General features: G+C 40.2%; 1 protein-coding gene across 1 annotated transcript in view; it reads right to left on the bottom strand.

Moving 5' to 3' along the window:
• Positions 1-26755, bottom strand: part of LOC124152156 (calcium/calmodulin-dependent 3',5'-cyclic nucleotide phosphodiesterase 1A-like) — a 406387-nt gene extending 379632 nt beyond the window's left edge. The window contains exons 1-2 of the mRNA XM_048382479.1: positions 26597-26755; positions 24459-24879 (exon numbers count right to left, since the gene is read on the bottom strand). Of these exons, the coding sequence (XP_048238436.1) occupies positions 24459-24576 (118 nt within the window). The 5' untranslated portion in view covers positions 24577-24879; positions 26597-26755. The remainder of the gene's footprint in view (positions 1-24458; positions 24880-26596) is intronic.
• Between the last annotated feature and the right edge of the window lie 959 nt (positions 26756-27714).

The raw sequence follows: 27714 nt of genomic DNA, 5'->3' as shown, positions 1-27714 counted from the left end.
CAGAACTGGGTTGCCACCATGTTTGTGTTGTTTTATCACTGTGTTGTTTTATCACGGTGTGGTCAGAACTGGGTTGCCACCATGTTTGTGTTGTTTTATCACTTTGCTGTTTTATCACTGTGTGGTCAGAACTGGGTTGCCACCATGTTTGTGTTGTTTTATCACTGTGTGGTCAGAACTGTGTTGTCACTATGTTTATGTTGTTTTATCACTGTGTTGTTTTATCACTCTGTGGTCAGAACTGGGTTGCCACCATGTTTGTGTTGTTTTATCACTGTGTTGTTTCATCACTGTGTGGTCAGAACTGGGTTGCCACCATGTTTGTGATGTTTTATCACTGTGTGGTCAGAACTGGGTTGCCACCATGTTTGTGTTGTTTTATCACTGTGTGGTCAGAACTGGGTTGCCACCATGTTTGTGTTGTTTTATCACTGTGTGGTCAGAACTGGGTTGCCACCATGTTTGTGTTGTTTTATCACTGTGTGGTCAGAACTTGGTTGCCACCATGTTTGTGTTGTTTTATCACTGTGTTGTTTTATCACTGTGTGGTCAGAACTGGGTTGCCACCATGTTTGTGTTGTTTTATCACTGTGTTGTTTTATCACTGTGTGGTCAGAACTGGGTTGCCACCATGTTTGTGTTGTTTTATCACTGTGTGGTCAGAACTAGGTTGCCACCATGTTTGTGTTGTTTTATCACTGTGTGGTCAGAACTGGGTTGCCACCATGTTTGTGTTGTTTTATCACTGTGTGGTCAGAACTGAGCTGCCACCATGTTTGTGTTGTTTTATCACTGTGTGGTCAGAACTGGGTTGCCACCATGTTTTGTTGTTTTATCACTGTGTGGTCAGAACTGGGTTGTCACCATGTTTGTGTTGTTTTATCACTGTGTGGTCAGAACTGGGTTACCACCATGTTTGTGTTGTTTTAACACTGTGTTGTTTCATCACTATGGGGTCAAAAATGGGTTGCCACCATGTTTGTGTTGTTTTATCACTGTGTGGTCAGAACTGGGTTCCCACCACGTTTGTGTTGTTATATCACTGTGTGGTCAGAACTGGGTTGCCACCATGTTTGTGTTGTTTTATCACTGTGTTGTTTCATCACTATGGGGTCAAAAATGGGTTGCCACCATGTTTGTGTTGTTTTATAACTGTGTGGTCAGAACTGGGTTGCCAGCCCGTTTGTGTTGTTTTATCACTGTGTGGTCAGAACTGGGTTGCCACCATGTTTGTGTTGTTTTATCACTGTGTGGTCAGAACTAGGTTGCCACCATGTTTGTGTTGTTTTATCACTGTGTGGTCAGAACTGAGCTGCCACCATGTTTGTGTTGTTTTATTACTGTGTTGTTTTATCACTCTGTGGTCAGAACTGGGTTGCCACCATGTTTGTGTTGTTTCATCACTATGGGGTCAAAAATGGGTTGCCACCATGTTTGTGTTGTTTTATCACTGTGTGGTCAGAACTGGGTTGCCACCATGTTTGTGTTGTTTTATCACTGTGTTGTTTTATCACTGTGTGGTCAGAACTGGGTTGCCACCATGTTTGTGTTGTTTTATCACTGTGTGGTCAGAACTGGGTTGTCACCATGTTTGTGTTGTTTTATCATTGTGTGGTCAGAACTGGGTTGCCACCATGTTTGTGTTGTTTCATCACTGTGTGGTCAGAACTGGGTTGCCACCATGTTTGTGTTGTTTTATCACTGTGTGGTCAGAACTAGATTGCCACCATGTTTGTGTTGTTTTATCACTGTGTGGTCAGAACTGAGCTGCCACGATGTTTGTGTTGTTTTATCACTGTGTGGTCAGAACTGGGTTGCCACCATGTTTGTGTTGTTTTATTACTGTGTTGTTTTATCACTGTGTGGTCAGAACTAGGTTGCCACCATGTTTGTGTTATTTTATCACTGTGTGGTCAGAACTGGGTTGCCACCATGTTTGTGTTGTTTTATCACTGTGTGGTCAGAACTAGGTTGTCACCATGTTTGTGTTGTTTTATCACTGTGTGGTCAGAACTGGGTTGCCACCATGTTTGTGTTGTTTTATCACTGTGTGGTCAGAACTGGGTTGCCACCATGTTTGTGTTGTTTTATCACTGTGTGGTCAGAACTGGGTTGCCACCATGTTTGTGTTGTTTTATCACTGTGTGGTCAGAACTGGGTTGTCATCATGTTTGTGTTGTTTTATCACTGTGTGGTCAGAACTGGGTTGCCACCATGTTTGTGTTGTTTTATCACTGTGTGGTCAGAACTGGGTTGCCACCATGTTTGTGTTGTTTCATCACTGTGTGGTCAGAACTGAGCTGCCACCATGTTTGTGTTGTTTTATCACTGTGTGGTCAGAACAGGGTTGCCACCATGTTTATGTTGTTTTATCACTGTGTGGTCAGAACTGGGTTGTCACTATGTTTGTGTTGTTTTATCACTGTGTTCTTTTATCACTGTGTGGTCAGAACTAGGTTGCCACCATGTTTGTGTTGTTTTATCACTGTGTGGTCAGAACTGGGTTGTCACTATGTTTGTGTTGTTTTATCATTGTGTTGTTTTATCACTGTGTGGTCAGAACTGGGTTGCCACCATGTTTGTGTTGTTTTATCACTGTGTTGTTTTATCACTGTGTGGTCAGAACTAGGTTGTCACCATGTTTGTGTTGTTTTATCACTGTGTGGTCAGAACTGGGTTGCCACCATGTTTGTGTTGTTTTATCACTGTGTTGTTTTATCACGGTGTGGTCAGAACTGGGTTGTCACTATGTTTGTGTTGTTTTATCATTGTGTTGTTTTATCACTGTGTGGTCAGAACTGGGTTGCCACCATGTTTGTGATGTTTTATCACTGTGTGGTCAGAACTGGGTTGCCACCATGTTTGTGTTGTTTTATCACTGTGTGGTCAGAACTGGGTTGCCACCATGTTTGTGTTGTTTTATCACGGTGTGGTCAGAACTGGGTTGTCACTATGTTTGTGTTGTTTTATCACTGTGTTGTTTTATCACTGTGTGGTCAGAACTGGGTTGCCACCATGTTTGTGATGTTTTATCACTGTGTGGTCAGAACTGGGTTGCCACCATGTTTGTGTTGTTTTATCACTGTGTGGTCAGAACTGGGTTGCCACCATGTTTGTGTTGTTTTATCACTGTGTGGTCAGAACTGGGTTGCCACCATGTTTGTGTTGTTTTATCACTGTGTGGTCAGAACTGGGTTGCCACCATGTTTGTGTTGTTTTATCACTGTGTTGTTTTATCACTGTGTGGTCAGAACTGGGTTGCCACCATGTTTGTGTTGTTTTATCACTGTGTTGTTTTATCACTGTGTGGTCAGAACTGGGTTGCCACCATGTTTGTGTTGTTTTATCACTGTGTGGTCAGAACTAGGTTGCCACCATGTTTGTGTTGTTTTATCACTGTGTGGTCAGAACTGGGTTGCCACCATGTTTGTGTTGTTTTATCACTGTGTGGTCAGAACTGAGCTGCCACCATGTTTGTGTTGTTTTATCACTGTGTGGTCAGAACTGGGTTGCCACCATGTTTTGTTGTTTTATCACTGTGTGGTCAGAACTGGGTTGTCACCATGTTTGTGTTGTTTTATCACTGTGTGGTCAGAACTGGGTTCCCACCACGTTTGTGTTGTTATATCACTGTGTGGTCAGAACTGGGTTGCCACCATGTTTGTGTTGTTTTATCACTGTGTTGTTTCATCACTATGGGGTCAAAAATGGGTTGCCACCATGTTTGTGTTGTTTTATAACTGTGTGGTCAGAACTGGGTTGCCAGCCCGTTTGTGTTGTTTTATCACTGTGTGGTCAGAACAGGGTTGCCACCATGTTTGTGTTGTTTTATCACTGTGTGGTTAGAACTAGGTTGCCACCATGTTTGTGTTGTTTTATCACTGTGTGGTCAGAACTGAGCTGCCACCATGTTTGTGTTGTTTTATTACTGTGTTGTTTTATCACTCTGTGGTCAGAACTGGGTTGCCACCATGTTTGTGTTGTTTTATCACTGTGTGGTCAGAACTGGGTTGCCACCATGTTTGTGTTGTTTTATCACTGTGTTGTTTTATCACTGTGTGGTCAGAACTGGGTTGCCACCATGTTTGTGTTGTTTTATCACTGTGTGGTCAGAACTGAGCTGCCACCATGTTTGTGTTGTTTTATTACTGTGTTGTTTTATCACTCTGTGGTCAGAACTGGGTTGCCACCATGTTTGTGTTGTTTTATCACTGTGTGGTCAGAACTGGGTTGCCACCATGTTTGTGTTGTTTTATCACTGTGTTGTTTTATCACTGTGTGGTCAGAACTGGGTTGCCACCATGTTTGTGTTGTTTTATCACTGTGTGGTCAGAACTGGGTTGTCACCATGTTTGTGTTGTTTTATCATTGTGTGGTCAGAACTGGGTTGCCACCATGTTTGTGTTGTTTTATCACTGTGTGGTCAGAACTGGGTTGCCACCATGTTTGTGTTGTTTCATCACTGTGTGGTCAGAACTGGGTTGCCACCATGTTTGTGTTGTTTTATCACTGTGTGGTCAGAACTAGATTGCCACCATGTTTGTGTTGTTTTATCACTGTGTGGTCAGAACTGAGCTGCCACGATGTTTGTGTTGTTTTATCACTGTGTGGTCAGAACTGGGTTGCCACCATGTTTGTGTTGTTTTATTACTGTGTTGTTTTATCACTGTGTGGTCAGAACTAGGTTGCCACCATGTTTGTGTTATTTTATCACTGTGTGGTCAGAACTGGGTTGCCACCATGTTTGTGTTGTTTTATCACTGTGTGGTCAGAACTAGGTTGTCACCATGTTTGTGTTGTTTTATCACTGTGTGGTCAGAACTGGGTTGCCACCATGTTTGTGTTGTTTTATCACTGTGTGGTCAGAAGTGGGTTGCCACCATGTTTGTGTTGTTTTATCACTGTGTGGTCAGAACTGGGTTGCCACCATGTTTGTGTTGTTTTATCACTGTGTGGTCAGAACTGGGTTGCCACCATGTTTGTGTTGTTTTATCACTGTGTTGTTTTATCACTGTGTGGTCAGAACTAGGTTGTCACCATGTTTGTGTTGTTTTATCACTGTGTGGTCAGAACTGGGTTGCCACCATGTTTGTGTTGTTTTATCACTGTGTTGTTTTATCACGGTGTGGTCAGAACTGGGTTGTCACTATGTTTGTGTTGTTTTATCATTGTGTTGTTTTATCACTGTGTGGTCAGAACTGGGTTGCCACCATGTTTGTGATGTTTTATCACTGTGTGGTCAGAACTGGGTTGCCACCATGTTTGTGTTGTTTTATCACTGTGTGGTCAGAACTGGGTTGCCACCATGTTTGTGTTGTTTTATCACTGTGTGGTCAGAACTGGGTTGTCACTATGTTTGTGTTGTTTTATCATTGTGTTGTTTTATCACTGTGTGGTCAGAACTGGGTTGCCACCATGTTTGTGATGTTTTATCACTGTGTGGTCAGAACTGGGTTGCCACCATGTTTGTGTTGTTTTATCACTGTGTGGTCAGAACTGGGTTGCCACCATGTTTGTGTTGTTTTATCACTGTGTGGTCAGAACTGGGTTGCCACCATGTTTGTGTTGTTTTATCACTGTGTGGTCAGAACTGGGTTGCCACCATGTTTGTGTTCTTTTATCACTGTGTTGTTTTATCACTGTGTGGTCAGAACTGGGTTGCCACCATGTTTGTGTTGTTTTATCACTGTGTTGTTTTATCACTGTGTGGTCAGAACTGGGTTGCCACCATGTTTGTGTTGTTTTATCACTGTGTGGTCAGAACTAGGTTGCCACCATGTTTGTGTTGTTTTATCACTGTGTGGTCAGAACTGGGTTGCCACCATGTTTGTGTTGTTTTATCACTGTGTGGTCAGAACTGAGCTGCCACCATGTTTGTGTTGTTTTATCACTGTGTGGTCAGAACTGGGTTGCCACCATGTTTTGTTGTTTTATCACTGTGTGGTCAGAACTGGGTTGTCACCATGTTTGTGTTGTTTTATCACTGTGTGGTCAGAACTGGGTTGCCACCATGTTTGTGTTGTTTTAACACTGTGTTGTTTCATCACTATGGGGTCAAAAATGGGTTGCCACCATGTTTGTGTTGTTTTATCACTGTGTGGTCATAACTGGGTTCCCACCACGTTTGTGTTGTTATATCACTGTGTGGTCAGAACTGGGTTGCCACCATGTTTGTGTTGTTTTATCACTGTGTTGTTTCATCACTATGGGGTCAAAAATGGGTTGCCACCATGTTTGTGTTGTTTTATAACTGTGTGGTCAGAACTGGGTTGCCAGCCCGTTTGTGTTGTTTTATCACTGTGTGGTCAGAACTGGGTTGCCACCATGTTTGTGTTGTTTTATCACTGTGTGGTCAGAACTAGGTTGCCACCATGTTTGTGTTGTTTTATCACTGTGTGGTCAGAACTGAGCTGCCACCATGTTTGTGTTGTTTTATTACTGTGTTGTTTTATCACTGTGTGGTCAGAACTGGGTTGCCACCATGTTTGTGTTGTTTTATCACTATGGGGTCAAAAATGGGTTGCCACCATGTTTGTGTTGTTTTATCACTGTGTGGTCAGAACTGGGTTGCCACCATGTTTGTGTTGTTTTATCACTGTGTTGTTTTATCACTGTGTGGTCAGAACTGGGTTGCCACCATGTTTGTGTTGTTTTATCATTGTGTGGTCAGAACTGGGTTGCCACCATGTTTGTGTTGTTTCATCACTGTGTGGTCAGAACTGGGTTGCCACCATGTTTGTGTTGTTTTATCACTGTGTGGTCAGAACTAGATTGCCACCATGTTTGTGTTGTTTTATCACTGTGTGGTCAGAACTGAGCTGCCACGATGTTTGTGTTGTTTTATCACTGTGTGGTCAGAACTGGGTTGCCACCATGTTTGTGTTGTTTTATTACTGTGTTGTTTTATCACTGTGTGGTCAGAACTAGGTTGCCACCATGTTTGTGTTATTTTATCACTGTGTGGTCAGAACTGGGTTGCCACCATGTTTGTGTTGTTTTATCACTGTGTGGTCAGAACTAGGTTGTCACCATGTTTGTGTTGTTTTATCACTGTGTGGTCAGAACTGGGTTGCCACCATGTTTGTGTTGTTTTATCACTGTGTGGTCAGAAGTGGGTTGCCACCATGTTTGTGTTGTTTTATCACTGTGTGGTCAGAACTGGGTTGCCACCATGTTTGTGTTGTTTTATCACTGTGTGGTCAGAACTGGGTTGCCACCATGTTTTGTTGTTTTATCACTGTGTGGTCAGAACTGGGTTGTCACCATGTTTGTGTTGTTTTATCACTGTGTGGTCAGAACTGGGTTGCCACCATGTTTGTGTTGTTTTAACACTGTGTTGTTTCATCACTATGGGGTCAAAAATGGGTTGCCACCATGTTTGTGTTGTTTTATCACTGTGTGGTCAGAACTGGGTTCCCACCACGTTTGTGTTGTTATATCACTGTGTGGTCAGAACTAGGTTGCCACCATGTTTGTGTTGTTTTATCACTGTGTTGTTTCATCACTATGGGGTCAAAAATGGGTTGCCACCATGTTTGTGTTGTTTTATAACTGTGTGGTCAGAACTGGGTTGCCAGCCCGTTTGTGTTGTTTTATCACTGTGTGGTCAGAACAGGGTTGCCACCATGTTTGTGTTGTTTTATCACTGTGTGGTTAGAACTAGGTTGCCACCATGTTTGTGTTGTTTTATCACTGTGTGGTCAGAACTGAGCTGCCACCATGTTTGTGTTGTTTTATTACTGTGTTGTTTTATCACTCTGTGGTCAGAACTGGGTTGCCACCATGTTTGTGTTGTTTTATCACTATGGGGTCAAAAATGGGTTGCCACCATGTTTGTGTTGTTTTATCACTGTGTGGTCAGAACTGGGTTGCCACCATGTTTGTGTTGTTTTATCACTGTGTTGTTTTATCACTGTGTGGTCAGAACTGGGTTGCCACCATGTTTGTGTTGTTTTATCACTGTGTGGTCAGAACTGGGTTGTCACCATGTTTGTGTTGTTTTATCATTGTGTGGTCAGAACTGGGTTGCCACCATGTTTGTGTTGTTTCATCACTGTGTGGTCAGAACTGGGTTGCCACCATGTTTGTGTTGTTTTATCACTGTGTGGTCAGAACTAGATTGCCACCATGTTTGTGTTGTTTTATCACTGTGTGGTCAGAACTGAGCTGCCACGATGTTTGTGTTGTTTTATCACTGTGTGGTCAGAACTGGGTTGCCACCATGTTTGTGTTGTTTTATTACTGTGTTGTTTTATCACTGTGTGGTCAGAACTAGGTTGCCACCATGTTTGTGTTATTTTATCACTGTGTGGTCAGAACTGGGTTGCCACCATGTTTGTGTTGTTTTATCACTGTGTGGTCAGAACTAGGTTGTCACCATGTTTGTGTTGTTTTATCACTGTGTGGTCAGAACTGGGTTGCCACCATGTTTGTGTTGTTTTATCACTGTGTGGTCAGAACTGGGTTGCCACCATGTTTGTGTTGTTTTATCACTGTGTGGTCAGAACTGGGTTGCCACCATGTTTGTGTTGTTTTATCACTGTGTGGTCAGAACTGGGTTGCCACCATGTTTGTGTTGTTTTATCACTGTGTTGTTTTATCACTGTGTGGTCAGAACTAGGTTGTCACCATGTTTGTGTTGTTTTATCACTGTGTGGTCAGAACTGGGTTGCCACCATGTTTGTGTTGTTTTATCACTGTGTTGTTTTATCACGGTGTGGTCAGAACTGGGTTGTCACTATGTTTGTGTTGTTTTATCATTGTGTTGTTTTATCACTGTGTGCTCAGAACTGGGTTGCCACCATGTTTGTGATGTTTTATCACTGTGTGGTCAGAACTGGGTTGCCACCATGTTTGTGTTGTTTTATCACTGTGTGGTCAGAACTGGGTTGTTACCATGTTTGTGTTGTTTTATCACGGTGTGGTCAGAACTGGGTTGTCACTATGTTTGTGTTGTTTTATCATTGTGTTGTTTTATCACTGTGTGGTCAGAACTGGGTTGCCACCATGTTTGTGATGTTTTATCACTGTGTGGTCAGAACTGGGTTGCCACCATGTTTGTGTTGTTTTATCACTGTGTGGTCAGAACTGGGTTGCCACCATGTTTGTGTTGTTTTATCACTGTGTGGTCAGAACTGGGTTGCCACCATGTTTGTGTTGTTTTATCACTGTGTGGTCAGAACTGGGTTGCCACCATGTTTGTGTTGTTTTATCACTGTGTTGTTTTATCACTGTGTGGTCAGAACTGGGTTGCCACCATGTTTGTGTTGTTTTATCACTGTGTTGTTTTATCACTGTGTGGTCAGAACTGGGTTGCCACCATGTTTGTGTTGTTTTATCACTGTGTGGTCAGAACTAGGTTGCCACCATGTTTGTGTTGTTTTATCACTGTGTGGTCAGAACTGGGTTGCCACCATGTTTGTGTTGTTTTATCACTGTGTGGTCAGAACTGAGCTGCCACCATGTTTGTGTTGTTTTATCACTGTGTGGTCAGAACTGGGTTGCCACCATGTTTTGTTGTTTTATCACTGTGTGGTCAGAACTGGGTTGTCACCATGTTTGTGTTGTTTTATCACTGTGTGGTCAGAACTGGGTTGCCACCATGTTTGTGTTGTTTTAACACTGTGTTGTTTCATCACTATGGGGTCAAAAATGGGTTGCCACCATGTTTGTGTTGTTTTATCACTGTGTGGTCATAACTGGGTTCCCACCACGTTTGTGTTGTTATATCACTGTGTGGTCAGAACTGGGTTGCCACCATGTTTGTGTTGTTTTATCACTGTGTTGTTTCATCACTATGGGGTCAAAAATGGGTTGCCACCATGTTTGTGTTGTTTTATAACTGTGTGGTCAGAACTGGGTTGCCAGCCCGTTTGTGTTGTTTTATCACTGTGTGGTCAGAACTGGGTTGCCACCATGTTTGTGTTGTTTTATCACTGTGTGGTCAGAACTAGGTTGCCACCATGTTTGTGTTGTTTTATCACTGTGTGGTCAGAACTGAGCTGCCACCATGTTTGTGTTGTTTTATTACTGTGTTGTTTTATCACGGTGTGGTCAGAACTGGGTTGCCACCATGTTTGTGTTGTTTTATCACTATGGGGTCAAAAATGGGTTGCCACCATGTTTGTGTTGTTTTATCACTGTGTGGTCAGAACTGGGTTGCCACCATGTTTGTGTTGTTTTATCACTGTGTTGTTTTATCACTGTGTGGTCAGAACTGGGTTGCCACCATGTTTGTGTTGTTTTATCACTGTGTGGTCAGAACTGGGTTGTCACCATGTTTGTGTTGTTTTATCATTGTGTGGTCAGAACTGGGTTGCCACCATGTTTGTGTTGTTTCATCACTGTGTGGTCAGAACAGGGTTGCCACCATGTTTGTGTTGTTTTATCACTGTGTGGTCAGAACTGGGTTGCCACCATGTTTGTGTTGTTTTATCACTGTGTTGTTTTATCACTGTGTGGTCAGAACTGGGTTGCCACCATGTTTGTGTTGTTTTATCACTGTGTGGTCAGAACTGGGTTGTCATCATGTTTGTGTTGTTTTATCACTGTGTGGTCAGAACTGGGTTGCCACCATGTTTGTGTTGTTTCATCACTGTGTGGTCAGAACTGAGCTGCCACCATGTTTGTGTTGTTTTATCACTGTGTGGTCAGAACTGGGTTATCACTATGTTTGTGTTGTTTTATCACTGTGTTGTTTTATCACTGTGTGGTCAGAACTAGGTTGCCACCATGTTTGTGTTGTTTTATCACTGTGTGGTCAGAACTGGGTTGTCACTATGTTTGTGTTGTTTTATCACTGTGTTGTTTTATCACTGTGTGGTCAGAACTGGGTTGTCACTATGTTTGTGTTGTTTTATCACTGTGTTGTTTTATCACTGTGTGGTCAGAACTGGGTTGTCACCATGTTTGTGTTGTTTTATCACTGTGTGGTCAGAACTGGGTTGCCACCATGTTTGTGTTGTTTTATCACTGTGTGGTCAGAACTGGGTTGTTACCATTTTTCTGTTGTTTTATCACTGTGTGGTCAGAACTGAGCTGCCACCATGTTTGTGTTGTTTTATCACTGTGTGGTCAGAACTGGGTTGCCACCATGTTTTTGTTGTTTTATCATTGTGTGGTCAGAACTGGGTTGTCACCATGTTTGTGTTGTTTTATCACTGTGTGGTCAGAACTGGGTTGCCACCATGTTTGTGTTGTTTTATCACTGTGTTGTTTCATCACTATGGGGTCAAAAATGGGTTGCCACCATGTTTGTGTTGTTTCATCACTGTGTGGTCAGAACTGAGGTGCCACCATGTTTGTGTTGTTTTATCACTGTGTGGTCAGAACTAGGTTGCCACCATGTTTGTGTTGTTTTATCACTGTGTTGTTTTATCACTGTGTGGTCAGAACTGGGTTGCCGCCATGTTTGTGTTGTTTTATTACTGTGTGGTCAGAACTGGGTTGCCAACATGTTTGTGTTGTTTTATCACTGTGTGGTCAGAACAGGGTTGCCACCATGTTTGTGTTGTTTTATCACTGTGTGGTCAGAACTGGGTTGCCACCATGTTTGTGTTGTTTTATCACTGTGTGGTCAGAACAGGGTTGCCACCATGTTTGTGTTGTTTTATCACTGTGTGGTCAGAACTGGGTTGTCATCATGTTTGTGTTGTTTTATCACTGTGTGGTCAGAACTGGGTTGCCACCATGTTTGTGTTGTTTCATCACTGTGTGGTCAGAACTGAGCTGCCACCATGTTTGTGTTGTTTTATCACTGTGTGGTCAGAACTGGGTTGCCACCATGTTTGTGTTGTTTTATCACTGTGTTGTTTTATCACTGTGTGGTCAGAACTAGGTTGCCACCATGTTTGTGTTGTTTTATCACTGTGTTGTTTTATCACTGTGTGGTCAGAACTAGGTTGCCACCATGTTTGTGTTGTTTTATCACTGTGTGGTCAGAACTGGGTTGTTACCATGTTTGTGTTATTTCATCACTGTATGGACAGAACTGGGTTCCCTTAATGCTTGTGTTGTTTCATGGCTGTGTGGTGACCGAACTGGGTTCTCACCATGTTTATGTTATTTCATGGCGGTGTTGTTTCATGGTGGTGGTGTTTCATGGCGTTGTTGTTTCATGGTAGTGGTGTTTCATGGCTTTGTTGTTTCATGGCTGTGTGCTCAGAACAGGGTTCTCACCATGTTTATGTTATTTCATGGCGGTGTTGTTTCATGGTGGTGGTGTTTCATGGCGGTGTTGTTTCATGGTAGTGGTGTTTCATGGCTTTGTTGTTTCATGGCTGTGTGCTCAGAACAGGGTTCTCACCATGTTTATGTTGTTTCATGGCAGTGTTGTTTCATGGCTGTGTTGTTTCATGGCTATGTGGTCAGAACAGGGTTGTCACATGATTTCATGACTGTGATTTCAGATGATCTATTGTATAAAATGTCTGAACCGAACTCGATATTATAACCATGAAAAATGCCCATCTAGGTTGCTTCTGTCGGCTGTGAGTTTGTAGGCACTTCGGGCTCACCTCCAACTGCAACAAACTCACACCATTAGCACCATGAAGGACCTTACCTAAACACACATTGAAGAAAAGTGATGTACTGGGGGTCCTTGCATGGTGTTCTTTGAAAGAGTGTGGCATGGGGGGTCTATGTTGAAAGAGTGTGGCATGGTGGTCTATGTTGAAAGAGGGTGGCATGGGGGTCTATGTTGAAAGAGTGTGGCATGGGGGGTCTATGTTGAAAGAGTGTGGCATGGTGGTCTATGTTGAAAGAGGGTGGCATGGGGGTCTATGTTGAAAGAGTGTGGCATGGGGGTCTATGTTGAAAGAGGGTGGCATGGGGTCATGCCACCTTACCTAAACACACATTGAAGAAAAGTGATGTACTGGGGGTCCTTGCATGGTGTTCTTTGAAAGAGTGTGGCATGGGGGGTCTATGTTGAAAGAGTGTGGCATGGGGGTCTATGTTGAAAGAGTGTGGCATGGAGGTCTATGTTGAAAGAGGTTGGCATGGGGTCTATGTTGAAAGAGGGTGGCATGGTGGTCTATGTTGAAAGAGGGTGGCATGGTGGTCTATGTTGAAAGAGGGTGGCATGGGGGTCTATGTTGAAAGAGTGTGGCATGGGGGGTCTATGTTGAAAGAGTGTGGCATGGTGGTCTATGTTGAAAGAGGGTGGCATGGGGGTCTATGTTGAAAGAGTGTGGCATGGAGGTCTATGTTGAAAGAGGGTGGCATGGGGTCTATGTTGAAAGAGGGTGGCATGGGGGTCTATGTTGAAAGAGTGTGGCATGGGGGTCTATGTTGAAAGAGTGTGGCATGGGGGTCTATGTTGAAAGAGGGTGGCATGGGGGTCTATGTTGAAAGAGGGTGGCATGGGGGTCTATGTTGAAAGAGGGTGGCATGGGGTCTATGTTGAAAGAGGGTGGCATGGGGTCTATGTTGAAAGAGGGTGGCATGGGGTCTATGTTGAAAGAGTGTGGCATGGGGGTCTATGTTGAAAGAGGGTGGCACGGGGGTCTATGTTGAAAGAGTGTGGCATGGGGGTCTATGTTGAAAGAGGGTGGCATGGGGTCTATGTTGAAAGAGGGTGGCATGGCGTCTATGTTGAAAGAGGGTGGCATGGGGGTCTATGTTGAAAGAGGGTGGCATGGGGGTCTATGTTGAAAGAGTGTGGCATGGGGGTCTATGTTGAAAGAGTGTCGCATGGGGGTCTATGTTGAAAGAGTGTTGCATGGGGGTCTATGTTGAAAGAAGGTGGCATATTGACACATTTTGCATTGGGAAAACAGAAAATCTTCAATGAAGCACCTTTCTGACATATCAGATATGAAACGTCCCAGTTTTATGTATTTTGTTATGCTGTTCCAATTAAGCTGGGTGACTTAATAAATTGCTTGTGTAATGTATATGACAAGCCGAGAGAGTTTTGTGGTGGTGGTGGCGCTTCGTCAAGCACTTGTGGGTGTCACACAGCCAGGTGACCCTTGTCTAGTCCACAGTGGAGCAATACCTCTACAAGAGAGCAAAGTGAAAAGGAAGAATTGGTCTAATTTTGCTATTATTCCTGCAACTCAGTACCAAACACGAGAGCAGATTGTTAAACACTGTTTCAGCACATTGTCAACATTAGCAACCATGCATTATTACAGAAAACATGTATTAGATATTATTCTAATTTAAAAATGGATTTTCAAAATTATATGTTCTCAAATTACCAGTGCCATTTGAGACATGTCATAGATCGTCCAGGTTACAAACATATTACATGACAAATGGCCTGCTCTGTTTCAGAAACACAAAGGAGATTTTCTTGTTTCAGAATTGAGTAAACCAATGATGGAAACTAGAAATGTATGATGGCCTTGGGTTTTTTAAACTTATGAATCACAATGACAAATATCTAGTGACTGCCAAGCACTATATATATGTGCATATAATTCACTTGGTCAGGAAGCCTGTTTTAGGGCAAGGTCACAATACATCTTCTGTCCAACAACTTTATTTTTTAAATCTGTTGTCATTCATCTTAAAATAAATGTTATAATGTATCTTATTTTTCCAAAACATTGTATGAAACCATTTTGATGGATTGTTTTGAAGGAAAATGAATGAGTTTACACAGTGAGGGGTAACCAATATCATCAATGTCCTCATGTCACACAGAACACTTATACAAATTAAACATGTCACTGGTGTGTCGTTTGCATGTACACCATGTTACCATTAACCAGCTGTCTCATATTCTGTGACCGGTACTGGTGTGGATGTCTCACACCCACACAACTTAAGACAATCAAACCACATGCTGACACTACTCACACCACTGCATGGCTGCAGATGTATCGAGATAATAATCACCACTTTTTGTTGACTTAGAAAGGAGAAGGTGTGTCCTGTAAACACTCTAACAACACACTAATACAACACTTTCAGTTTAGAGATATTGACAAGAAAATGTAAGAGAAGTGAAAACTTGCCCTAAAGGTCATCATCAAGCTCTACCAAAAGATTCTCAGACCTGTAGTATCACATGACTTTATGTATTACAGTGGTATTCCATCTTTGCACAACACACCATACCAAAGACTGCTTTGATATGTTTCTGCTGCCTCACATAACACACTAAACACTATATGTGTTGAGGAGAGAAACTAATAAAAACAAAATATACATTGTTTCGGTTTATGTTTCATGAACATTTAGCATAAACGCCACATGCTTCGCGGAAATCAGATCATGGCATTTGTTTCACGTGCAGAAAATGAATGCTAACACGTGATGCATTGCAATCGACAGTGTAGGCTTTTCTTTCGTTGGGGCAAGATATATTTTACCGTCGTAGACCAATATTCGTGGCCTGTATAGAATCTAGATGGACCAATATTCGTGGTCCTGAGAAACGTAAAGTGTGTACTTGCTCCTATAGTTAATTATTCATTCTTTAATAGACTTTAATAAAATAATCAGTAATATAGCAATGTTCTTAGGTTTGAAACTGCAACATGATGTTAATATTTAAATGTAACAGTACTTAATTGGAACAAGAAAACTAAATTCCTACATTCATGGTCATGGACCTTCCATAGTTTCTTTATGTTTCATTAAGAAGAGAATCATGTTTAGTTTCCCATATGTCATAAGAAGAGAATCATGTTTAGTTTCCCATATGTCATAAGAAGAGAATCACGTTTAGTTCCCCATATTCATAGGAAGAGAATCATGTTTAGTTTCCCATATGTCATAAGAAGAGAATCATGTTTAGTTTCCCATATGTCATAAGAAGAGAATCACGTTTAGTTCCCCATATTCATAGGAAGAGAATCACGTTTAGATCGATCCCCATTAATCAAATAATTTCAAGTGGAGTAAAAAAGTTGAAAGGTAGACACGTGAATGTTGCCTTCCACTGTGCAACAATATGTACAGAATCCAACTGTTATTAAATATAACAAACATAAGCCAGTCATGTTAATCCATTTCACAGAGACTGTGACCCATGAAGATCTGGGTTAGAATTGATCTTCAGCAACCAATGCTTGCCATAAGAGGCGACTAACGGGTGATCAGGTTCGCTGACTTGGTTCATACATGTCTTCGTATCCCATTTGTGTGGATTGATGCTAATGATGTCATTCACTGGATTCTAATCCACACTTAATTATTTACAGACCACTGTCACATGCTGAGTGCAGTGTTAAACAACAAACGAACACAGAGACTAATAGGCAAGGACAGAGATTTAAAAAAAACATGGGTATGGAACCCAATTAGGTTTTAGACTATATCATCCTAAATAATTATTCACTAAGGGTGAACAAAGTTGTTGATAGAAAGAGCATCCATCCATTGGGTAACATCCTTCACCACACATGCCAGGCAATGGTTTTCACAGTTTTTCATCCATCTAATACTAACCCCATACTCTTTCAGCTAAGCGATACACATGACACCAATCTATGACCACAGAGGTACCGGGATGTCTATTTTCTCCCAAGAACCCTTATAGATATCTAAAAATATATTTTGGATAAACAATTATGTCACAGATGGTGATGCTTTTTTTTTTTAACGTATATATACTCTGGACTGAATGCAGGGACAATTACAAAATGTCTCCCTATATTTCAATACAAACTGACAAGAGACTATTCAGGTCCTATTGGATTCCTCTAGGTAATCAATAGCACCAGGTTTTGTTATGTGTAGCATATGCAGCACAGCTGATGATGATGTACATGTCATGTCCATTTCAATGTTCATATCACTTCATGTTTACTCAAGGTCAATGCAAATATGGCCTTGAACTTCAAGTTTGACCTCACGCAACTGTAATAATTAAATAGCAGTCAGCTGATACATACAAATCATAATGATAATGCTAGTTTACAATATGTTTGCAGGAAACACATGCCTTATATTATTGTTGTCAATTGGACAGAGACCAACATTTCAAAAGACTCTGGGATCATGTTTCCTGGCAGTCCATTCCAATATTCACCAACTTTAATAAAATAATAAATAATATATAATCAGTAATATAGCAATGTCCTTAGGTTTGAAACTGCAACATGATGTTAATACTTAAATGTAACAGTACTTAATTTGAACAAGAAAACTAAATATTTCTAACATGAAATGACGTAGACTGTCTAGTAACGAACAGATCTGCATGTACATACATCTCCTTACCCGAAGCAGGTAAACCATCAGCCCAGTGTCATTAAAGCCAGATCTTCTGGGTTGATCTGATAAATCTCAGCATGAAGACAATTCCTCCTTGGGTGGTTGCCAGGAGGACCCTGAGCAAATGTTTTAACACTTTACCCATTGGATAATCCATCCATGAGAACACTCTAGAGGTGGACAATTTGATATGTAGAGGGGGCAGGGTTTTGAGGTGGAGTCATGTATTTTTGTAATTCATTTTTAGGGGCTGAGATCTTTTTTTCTCTTTAAAAAAGAGCTGAGATTTTCAATTTTTTTACGGCACATTTCAAATATAACTTATGAAGAGAATGTTAAAATTTTCTCACTATACACTAAAACATAATTGTACAGATGTCTGTGATTTTACATCGGAAAAATGAAAATAGCAATATAATAAAGCATTTTTATATAATATAAGACCATTTTTTTATCACGATGTGTAGCAAAATCAAGTGTGAAGTTTTTTCCAAATTGACATAAAACTGTCAACTTGACATGTTTGTACTCCTAACTCCTGGAGGAATGTACTTTTTAATTATAAAGCTTGTGGATGGTGTGGTGCAAGGCCAGTGACCCACATACATGTACATACATAAGCTCTGTTGACATTAAGGGGTGTTTATTAACATTTTTGATAGTGCTGGGGATTTAAGGTCCCGCCCGGAGGAGGTTTATGATTAGAGGGGATACACCAAATGTTTGCTGTATACATTAAACAGACAAAGGAGATAGAAGTTTGGTGCACTCTGGAAACATATTGAAACAATTAGGTATTTTGGATAAATGAAGTTTTAAAGAAACCTATTGAAGCGGTTTGCACCATAACAATACCTCTGAATGATGTGGAGCTTTTGTCCCCAAGACTGTTCTAAAAATATGTTTTAGCCTCAGATTGGTCATAATTAGGACACACTCACATCATCACCAAATAGAAACAGGCAATGCCAGACCCATGAGACTCCCTTTTTATAGGCAAAATGCAGCCATTAAGAAATAATGTTTCAGACAGGTGCAAGAAATGTTACAAGCCAATATCATTCAGCCCAGTTCTTCTGAATGGCACTCTCCCATTTTCATGGTTAAAAAATGTGATAGCTCTTGTCATCTTGCTGTAGATTATAGACACCTCAATGCAGTTACCAATTTTTACCTCTTCCATGTCTAAAGATGCTGTTGATGCTACAGGCAACAGCCATGCCAAAATTTTTAGTGTCCCTGCCAGTGGCTTTTGGCAAATACCACTGCATACATGTCGGCCTTCATAACACCCAATTGTGTTTTATAAAGGAATCGCCTTCCTTTCGGCCTCAAAAATGCTCCTATGGCATTTCAGCAAACCATTTCAGAGGCACTAAAAGAATTGGCATTAAATACTGATATATGTAGATAAAATCATAATATTTTCTTAAACGTTTTTAGAACATTTTAATCCCCTCAAGTCAGTATTCCAAAAGATAAAAGAAGCAGGACTCACTCCAAAACCAAGCAAATGTAAATCTGCGACAAAACAAGTCACCAACTTAGGGCATACCCTCAGCGAAGATGGCATCTATGCCAATCCTTCAAAAATAGATTCAGTCACACAGATCCCACCCCTTAAAATCTCCATGACGTGCATCATTTCTTAGGTTTGGCCTTGTATTATCACAAATTTGTAGCAAACTTTTCTGGCATCCCTCCCCTCTATACAACTTTCGGGAAAAAGAGGCTCCTTTGGAATGGTCCAACAACTGCCAACAGGCATTTGAAAAACTAAACCAAGCCCTTACAACAGCCCCATCCTTGCATATCCCAACCCAAACAAACCCTTCATCCTTACAAATGTTGCATCTCAAACTGCAATACAGTACATTTACCAATAAGAACACTCTACCCACTAGAACACTTAGCTTGTTACCATAGATACAACAATACAATGCACAAATGACTGCGACTACACTTTACTGTTGGGAACATATTTAATTGTGCCTTGAAAACGCTTTCTCCCTGCGTCATAGCATATTAGTTATGGATTCAGGTCAGACAAGCTGGAAATGTCTACCAGTTGCGACAGTATTCCCTTGAAACTCTGGTTCACACTACAAGAGTTTCAGTAACTTGGGGACAACAGTTGATAGGGTCAATGTTTTGTCAAATGTCATGGTAATTTAAAAAATCCTGCAAGAATGTACTATTAGTGTCTAAATCAGTTACCATGGTATATCGTCAACATCCCCACAAACAACAGATGTATGTGTGACAGAGAGTAGGCAGTGTTTAAAGAGGGCATTCTTTTTTTTCCACAGAAGTGTTTATTATACTTGGATTTGCAGTTGAGGATTGATAAAATAGAAAAGAAAATGAAAAATGTATACACTTCACCTGGCATGTAATACACCTCGGGAAAAATTAACACTATTTCCAAGTCTGCTCAACAGCATCAGTTGTGGTAGCAAACACAGCAGAATTTGCAGGCTGAACAAAAGATTGGAAGGATAATCCAATTTTGGTGTGTAACCTTTTCTCAAAGTCCTGTGTGTTGAGTACTTAATTAGAAAAAATATGTTTTTTCAGTAGCAGTAGCCTAACATTAAGTTTATGTGAAGTGAAAATAGAAAAACATGACCTCAAAGACATGCATCCCTCGGAGATCATTCATCTTTCTAATCTTGGTTGACATTTCTAATAAGAAGTAATGAAGATCTTTCAACTGCCGTATACTTCATTTTTCTTGTACTAAATAAGTTAATAAAAGCTGGATGATACATTGTGAGTAGCACAACCCAGTAATATGACAATAGTATATGTTGTTACTGATGGGAAGATACTATTTCTGTATACTGCACAGGTGATGGCCTCAGGCTGACCAACATCAACTGATCTACTAGTGGAACATACATGCTTATTCATCATAATGGGATTTTAAGAAACACAAGATTCAAAATAATATTTGTTTTCTTCAAAGATTTAAACTGTACTTGAGTTAAGTTGGCTTGAAGTCGACTGTGTAAGAAACAAAGTAATTATAGAAAATGCATAGATACAAACTAATTTTAACATTTGAAATTAACCTGCTGTTTAGGAACTGTTGTGGTGTGAACAAACACGTGGGTTATATGTGTGGTTATTTTCAAGTCCTGATGTACAACAGTTTGAAGGGAAGTGGCATTCTCATTCTCTCTCTGATGTATAGATGTACAGCAGGGACATTCTCTCTCTCTCTCTTTTCCTCTCTCTCTTTTCCTCTCCCTCTCTCTCTCTCTCTCTCTCTCTCATGTATAGATGTACAGCAGGGACATTCTCTCTCTCTCTCTTTTCCTCTCCCTCTCCCTCTCTCTCTCTCTCATGTATAGATGTACAGCAGGGACATTCACTCTCTCTCTCTTTTCCTCTCCCTCTCTCTCTCTCTCTCTCTCATGTATAGATGTACAGCAGGGACATTCTCTCCCTCTCTCTTTTCCTCTCCCTCTCTCTCTCTCTCTCTCTCTCTCATGTATAGATGTACAGCAGGGACATTCTCTCCCTCTCTCTTTTCCTCTCCCTCTCTCTCTCTCTCTCTCTCATGTATAGATGTACAGCAGGGACATTCTCTCTCTCTCTCTTTTCCTCTCCCTCTCTCCCTCTCTCTCTCTCTCTCTCTCTCATGTATAGATGTACAGCAGGGACATTCTCTCTCTCTCTCTTTTCCTCTCCCTCTCTCCCTCTCTCTCTCTCTCTCTCTCTCTCTCTCATGTATAGATGTACAGCAGGGACATATCTGAAGCAGATGCACAGTTTGGACATTGCAAACAGAGCCAGTCACTCACACACCAATTCATTTCAGGTGACAAATTGCTCATGTGACAATACTCATTCCACCAATCAGTCGCTCACTCACACACTCACTCCACCACGCTCATTGGACCACTCAACCAACCGCCTGCCATCATTCCACAATGATGGTCTCACAACAAATTCATATCCTATTCCCCATTTCCCATTTCACATCAATTTGTCTGAAAGAAGATGTTCAATAAACAATTCATTCAAAAATAGGAGTTTCCATATCCCCTATTATAATGCATGCTCATTGGACTTGATAGTTTAAGTGCTTTCAGCCAGGGTCCTTCTTAGCTAAAAGCCAATCCCCTAACTTTCAATAAATAAATTTAATCCAGTAATGAAACCGTCAAGAAATATCCCTCCTATTTTTATCCCCCTGCTGTTCCAAATAATAGCCGAACTTCCCTTCATTCTACTCAGATGCTATTTCAACCCTCACCATTCTCTGTAAATAGATTAAAAACAGGAAATGCCTGAAAGGGGACTGAGTTCCCTCCAAAAGTTCTATTACCAAAGAACATCCTGGATAGCTTAATGCTCATCAAACACTTTACTAATTTTGTTTTTCCATGCAACATACATCTGAAGGCTATTGCTTGGTTTGAAGTTCTTGCTTCATATCTGTGTAGTGTGTGAACACCTTACTTAGAAATCTGAATGGATAAAATCTATGCTTTACTATTGTGTAAAAATCTAGACCTGATGACGTTTTTATTATAAATTAAACATAGGCTAGTGTTGATTGTATTTTTATACAAGCATTAAGAAGATGTATTACTGATTTTACTATTTCCATAATTCGACAGACATTGTGAGAAGGTAAAATGATGATGAAGATGATGAATGGTGGTTATGAAGAACATGAAGTGCAGCTCAAAGTGACTCAGATCATGCATGTTGAAGTGAAACAAATGAGCATATGCTGATCGTGCTGATCTTAGTCTGGCACATACACTGGCGACAATGAAATGCAACATCTCATTGCATTGCCTCAGACCATTTGGCCACTTACATCTCAAATAAATGCCAAATATGAATTGTACACATTGTACAACTGTAAGCAAGCAGCCTAGGTCCCCTGTATGACAGGAAAGTGTACTAACCACTGAACCGCCCTGACACATTCCTATCAGGGCACCGCTCCATAAAGCGATCTTAGCGCTACGACTGGGACTAATAATCACCTTTGTGCTAAGATGGCTTTGTGGAACGGGGCCCAGGAGCTGCTTCACCTTACAGATTGAAATGTAAACTGATATTTCAGTTCAACTATTCAACAGTCTAGCCAAGATCTGGTATCAATGAAACTCAATATGTTGGTATGACACCAATGCCATCAGCAACCAAGAGTTGTACACCAAATTTACACCAACAAATTTATTCATATTGCCTCACTTAAATTATGAGGACCATACAAAACACTAGTGGCTCAATGGAGGATACTCTTCCCTATACTGTTCAAATATGTAAACCAAAATTATTATTTTTTAAAAAGAGCGAAAAATCCAAAGGGCGGGTTATGGACAGCGCCTGGAACTGGGGTATCACCTATTAAGATAATTTAAGAATGTAAATGAAATCCTGTACGATCAATATATTCTATGACATAAAATAAAACAGGTCATAACATTTACTGACATTTAGCCTGGTTGGTGGATCTGCGAGATCACAAACTCTACAAAGATGTAACAAAAAGAACAGGATTTTCAATTTTACAGTGTCTGAGTATGCTGAATGGTATTTCAGTAGCTTTCCCTTAGGCAAGATTTCCACAAACGAACTAGGTTTTGTCCCCCTCGTCTCTGCAGTTCACCTTCACTAATTCTTGTCAACATCTTGAAACTAATTGAGATCATATTTCCTCCAAGGAATGTGAGGACTGACATGGCTTTGACAGAATATTGTGGCCTGTACCAGTGATTCCAGCTGCAGATCTGGTCAATACTTCACACCATAGCTGATTGGGCATTGCATGTGTAAGACTACTCCAGGATTTCAAAGGAAAGAACCATAGAAGTAATACTTTGGAGTTCTCTGAATAAAATCTGTCTGGGTGAGTGTCTCCCAGAGTGTCATCACAATATTAAATGTGTGGAAGTAATTCAACCAGATGATTTCCTTTTAAGAATATATAGAAAATGTTTGCCTCAGTCTCAGAGCCATCACTGTGATTCATGTATCCAAGTGGTCAGACATTGTCTGGAAGCACCCTTCAAGAATCCTTCCTAAGTCCATATGGCAGGTCTCCTCACAGCTTGCCGACATTGTCAATAGCGACTATTTCTCTGAGATATTACAAGTTCTTGGGTCAAGTCCAAGAAGCCAAAAGTGTGAGCCTGCAGCTGCTGAGAGTAAGTTTCACGGTTGCTAGGGTTCAAGTCTGTAGCCTTCTTGGGTTCTGGGCTATACACTGCAAGAGTTCAAGTCTGCATGCTGCTCGGGTGAACATCTACCAGCTGCTGGGGTTCAAATCTGTAAACTGCTGGGATTCAATTCTCAGATTTCTTGGTTTCAGGTCTGCAAGTTGCCAGTTTTTTACAGTTTAAGTGCTACTCAAGTACACAAACACAGATGATCTGTTTTTCCATACAAGAAACAAATTTTTCAACTAATAAAGGAGTAAGTATATACTCTGAAATGTTGTGTTTCTCATAATAAAGAAGTCGACATCCATTAATTCTCTGTATATCACTTTCAAATGCCTTTCAAAGACTTCCATACAAGGAGGTTCAAATACTACAGCTTCACGATGGTAGGTTTAATAATTAACATTAGACATTGTTTTGGACAGTACATACTGGTTAATAAATCGACACGTTTACTATCTGATAAACAGATTTAACATGTACAGTCAGCATCATCTGAGATAGAATTTAAGGACTACTCAGACAGTCTAAGAACAATACCCACCCACATAGCCAAACAGGAACTGGAGGGATGAATGGTTGAGGGCACCATCCTGCACAATCCCTATCTTAAAGAGATACTTCAAGGAACCCTGACAGATAATGTCTCCTTGTGTAAGTGAAATCTAGTCATGTGTATTCATGCAGAAAGTTGACTCTGATCTAACTGTCTTGCCTGCTGTAGGCAACTTAATCTGCCCTGTTTAAGTCAGCTTGCGATGAACAAGTCAGGTAGGTAACAGGCCATTAATTGCATTGAATAATGAAGCACGCCTTTCTAGTACCCAATGTGGAATACTTCTAAGCAAATATGGACCCTGACCTTTGTGAGAGAACAGCTTAAAGAGGAAATCATGTGACTATATACATGAACCTGTTGGAGCAGAATACAAAGCAAGTGTCTTTAAGTCAAGTAACCATTTCAGATAAACAATAACATGTCTATGCATCACCACCAATTTCTCTAAACAATATTCAAGAGTCAAGAGTGAAAAAAACATTTCCTGAACTTCATAACAGAATAATAACATGATCCAACTGTTTGGGACTTACGTATTGTGTAGAGAGTGCCATCAAGGGTGAAGGTTGCACTCTTGCACTTCTTGATGTGTCTCGGGTGCTCCCGCGGGGGCTGAGTCTGCTTCAGTTTGGGTGGCTCTTCTTCAGCCATCTGTATCTCGGACACTAGTAATCCCAGACTGCCAAAGTCACAAATGTACAGAGGTGTATCCTTGAATGTAATCCAACGGTATCCTTCTGCCAAACAGCGCTGACAGTCAAATAGAAATCCACTTATGGTTCTATGTGTACCTTGATGGGTCTATTCACCTCTCTTGCTTTATTCCTGGGCATAACCACTGATTTCCTCTACAGCGAACAAAATAGCAATAAACTCAGCCTATAACACAAGTACCTTTGTCATCTAATATCTCGCTCTTTTCAATTTGTTGTTAGCATATCTCTTTGGTAGTAGCTGTGCAACAGAACGAAATGTTAGAATTGTCCGACAGGCGCCAACTTTTACGTCCTATTTTAGATGAACTTGCTGTCAACTTTGTAGTATGTTCAATCAATATGTTCGTTACTTTGTCATTGTAACATGACTAAATCAACTCTTCTGTTATTTAGGTTCTGAACACATGTTTAGATGTAATTCAAAATATCCATTTCCAATTCTTTGATAATTAGTGTCAGAGTTTTCATCATAAACATTGATTACCTTCACGTTTGTCTCATTCATCTTATTCAAAGATTTCTAGTTGTCCTTGTGGTTCCATAGATTATTTGACACAGGTATATAAACATGGTTAAAAAAAAATAGAAGAAAATAAAATGGTGTAGAACAGAATTAAACTAAATTTTTGTTAAATGAATTTGAAAATCCTTTAGAGTTTTATTTTTTTTACTTATCACCTATATTACTTCCAGTCAAATTAACACTGTACAACAGTGATGATTTTTATAACGTTGTATGCTGCTTCAAACTAACTACCACCAATTAAATAGAAAGAGTGAAGTTTCAGTACATGATATAGACTACCTTGTGAAATAGACAGCGTGTTGTGACATCTCTGTCATCAAATGCACATCTATTCAAATGTTACCACTCAAGTAGTTTGTCTTTCAACACTGCATGTACAAGTCAGGTCAGCTTATTCAACTCTTGTTATCGCAACAGCAATGTATTTGTCAGGAAAATTTACATTCTAAACACAACAGATATCTTCTGCTAGTCGTTGACAGTAATAATGAGTCAGATAACATTTACAATGTCTATTGATTGATTTTCATTTTAATCAAGTTTGAATAAAATTTCTATCTCATTTTCAAAAACAATCATCAGTAAGCAGCTACATTTACAGAAACTACTGAAAAATCCATTCATATCATCAAATATCAATTCTTGAAATTTGGCATTAATGATAATCTAGATGCAAACATAACATGCATCAAGCTTTTCTTTTCACTAAATACCTTATATACATTATATTACCTTACCGAAACATTATTCCTTATGTCAAAAAGTCAATATGTCACTTCCTCATCATGTCAATTACCGTGAAATATCTGACACTGAAACCTGTTCCGATGTTTTAGCCCTTTTGGTTAATGGACCAAATGGGATTGTCGTTCTGGTGGTAGAACAGCTAACTCCAAATTACAGTCATCACTGGTAGTGTTCTCCAGGAACAAAGCCTAACACACAGGTACGATCATAATCAGCCCCAGACTCTTCCATGTCGCCACACAAGAAACATGGGTTGTGTCAGAGCTTGTGATTGGTTGTAGTGACAGCCCTGTTTTATTCTTATCAGGCACTACTTACCTGAGTTAACTATGGTGGGATTAGAAGAGCAAGCAGTATTTATACCTTGTGGCAGGCAATTGTCTCAACTCTTGACTATTTGCCTTCTTAATTAAAGGACATTTTATTCAAAATGGCTATTTCACAAGTATGGATTCTTTTTTAAAATTCTATCCTGCCTCACTATTTAATTACCTTTTACACCTAAGAAAACTATTGATGGGTTCTTTAATTTACAAATAATATTTATTTAGATATATTTTAAAAACAAATGAACTTTTTTTAAACCACTAAAAAGTGAAACAAAATCAATCTGTATTAAAGTTTCAAATATAGCAATTCTTATTGAAAATGAAACTAATATATGTATAAACAACTAGTTTACCTGAATCCTTCATCCATCAGAATCAATCCACAACATACTTTCCCATATAAATACTTTCAAAATAGGATCAATTTCACTTGCAATGTTGTCAATATCACCACCAGCCTTGTCAATTTCACTTGGAGGTTTTCCTGCCTGTGTTGCAGCCTGGCAGAATGCTTGTGTATTTCGCTGTATGCTACACCTGTCTGCTGTGTAACCCACCTGTTCCCCTGATCACTGCCTAGCACTGTCGATCAATCCCCTCCACCAGCCAGCCACGATCAACTGACACATCACAGCCACTAAGTGCTGATACTGCCAAGTCCATCAGTACCATTATAAAATGTTTGTGAATATTATCAGGCAGTGCTTGTTAATTGTGCTGGACCCACTAGTATTATGGTAACCCCTTACCTCACTTATCAACACTTGGGCACGACAACATGCACAATATAGTCAGTTTCTGGAAAATCTATTTCACCTATGTTGTAAATGTCAAGTGCCATATATCAGAGGTGAGTAGGAATTATTAATGCTGATAGCACAACTAAAGCAGATTCTTCTGTTCACCTTGAACAGTAACTGAGGTTTCAATGGATATCAACCGTTCTCAATGTTTGTCTTTGTAATCAATGCGTAAGCCATGATCTGACAGTTGTCAAAAGACTAGCGGAACATTTCAAGACTCAATAAATACATGTTGCTGATAATGCTCCCCAAGAGATTATTGAAAGAGAAGCAAATTATTTTTTCTCACAGTTCATTGTTAATATTGACTTTCTTAATATTTTTACACCATGGTCATAACTATGGGCAGCAATTTTCGCACAGCGTTCACTTTTCAGATGAAAATGACGTTATATTTGTGCAGTTATCATATACACAGTGGAACAAGCCGATAACTCAGAAAATTTTACAAATTGTAGCGCCATCTGCTGTTTTGTATTGTCAATGTCCTTTCATGGGCACTGACAGTCTCTAGTACACATTGTTCTTTCTTTTCATGTGACGTCTTTTCGTAACATTTCACTATCATATTGCATACTTTTTTACCTTTATTTTACCTTTGTATTTTTTAACTGGCATCTGTTTGTTTTGTATTTTGACCTATATTAGTAACATTTAATACTTTATTT

Source organism: Haliotis rufescens, unplaced genomic scaffold (genome assembly GCF_023055435.1).
Source record: "Haliotis rufescens isolate VD_foot unplaced genomic scaffold, xgHalRufe1.0.p SCAF_4, whole genome shotgun sequence".
NCBI lineage: Eukaryota > Metazoa > Mollusca > Gastropoda > Lepetellida > Haliotidae > Haliotis > Haliotis rufescens.
Note: the sequence above shows the minus strand (reverse complement) of the source record. Positions and strands in the feature narration are given on the sequence as shown.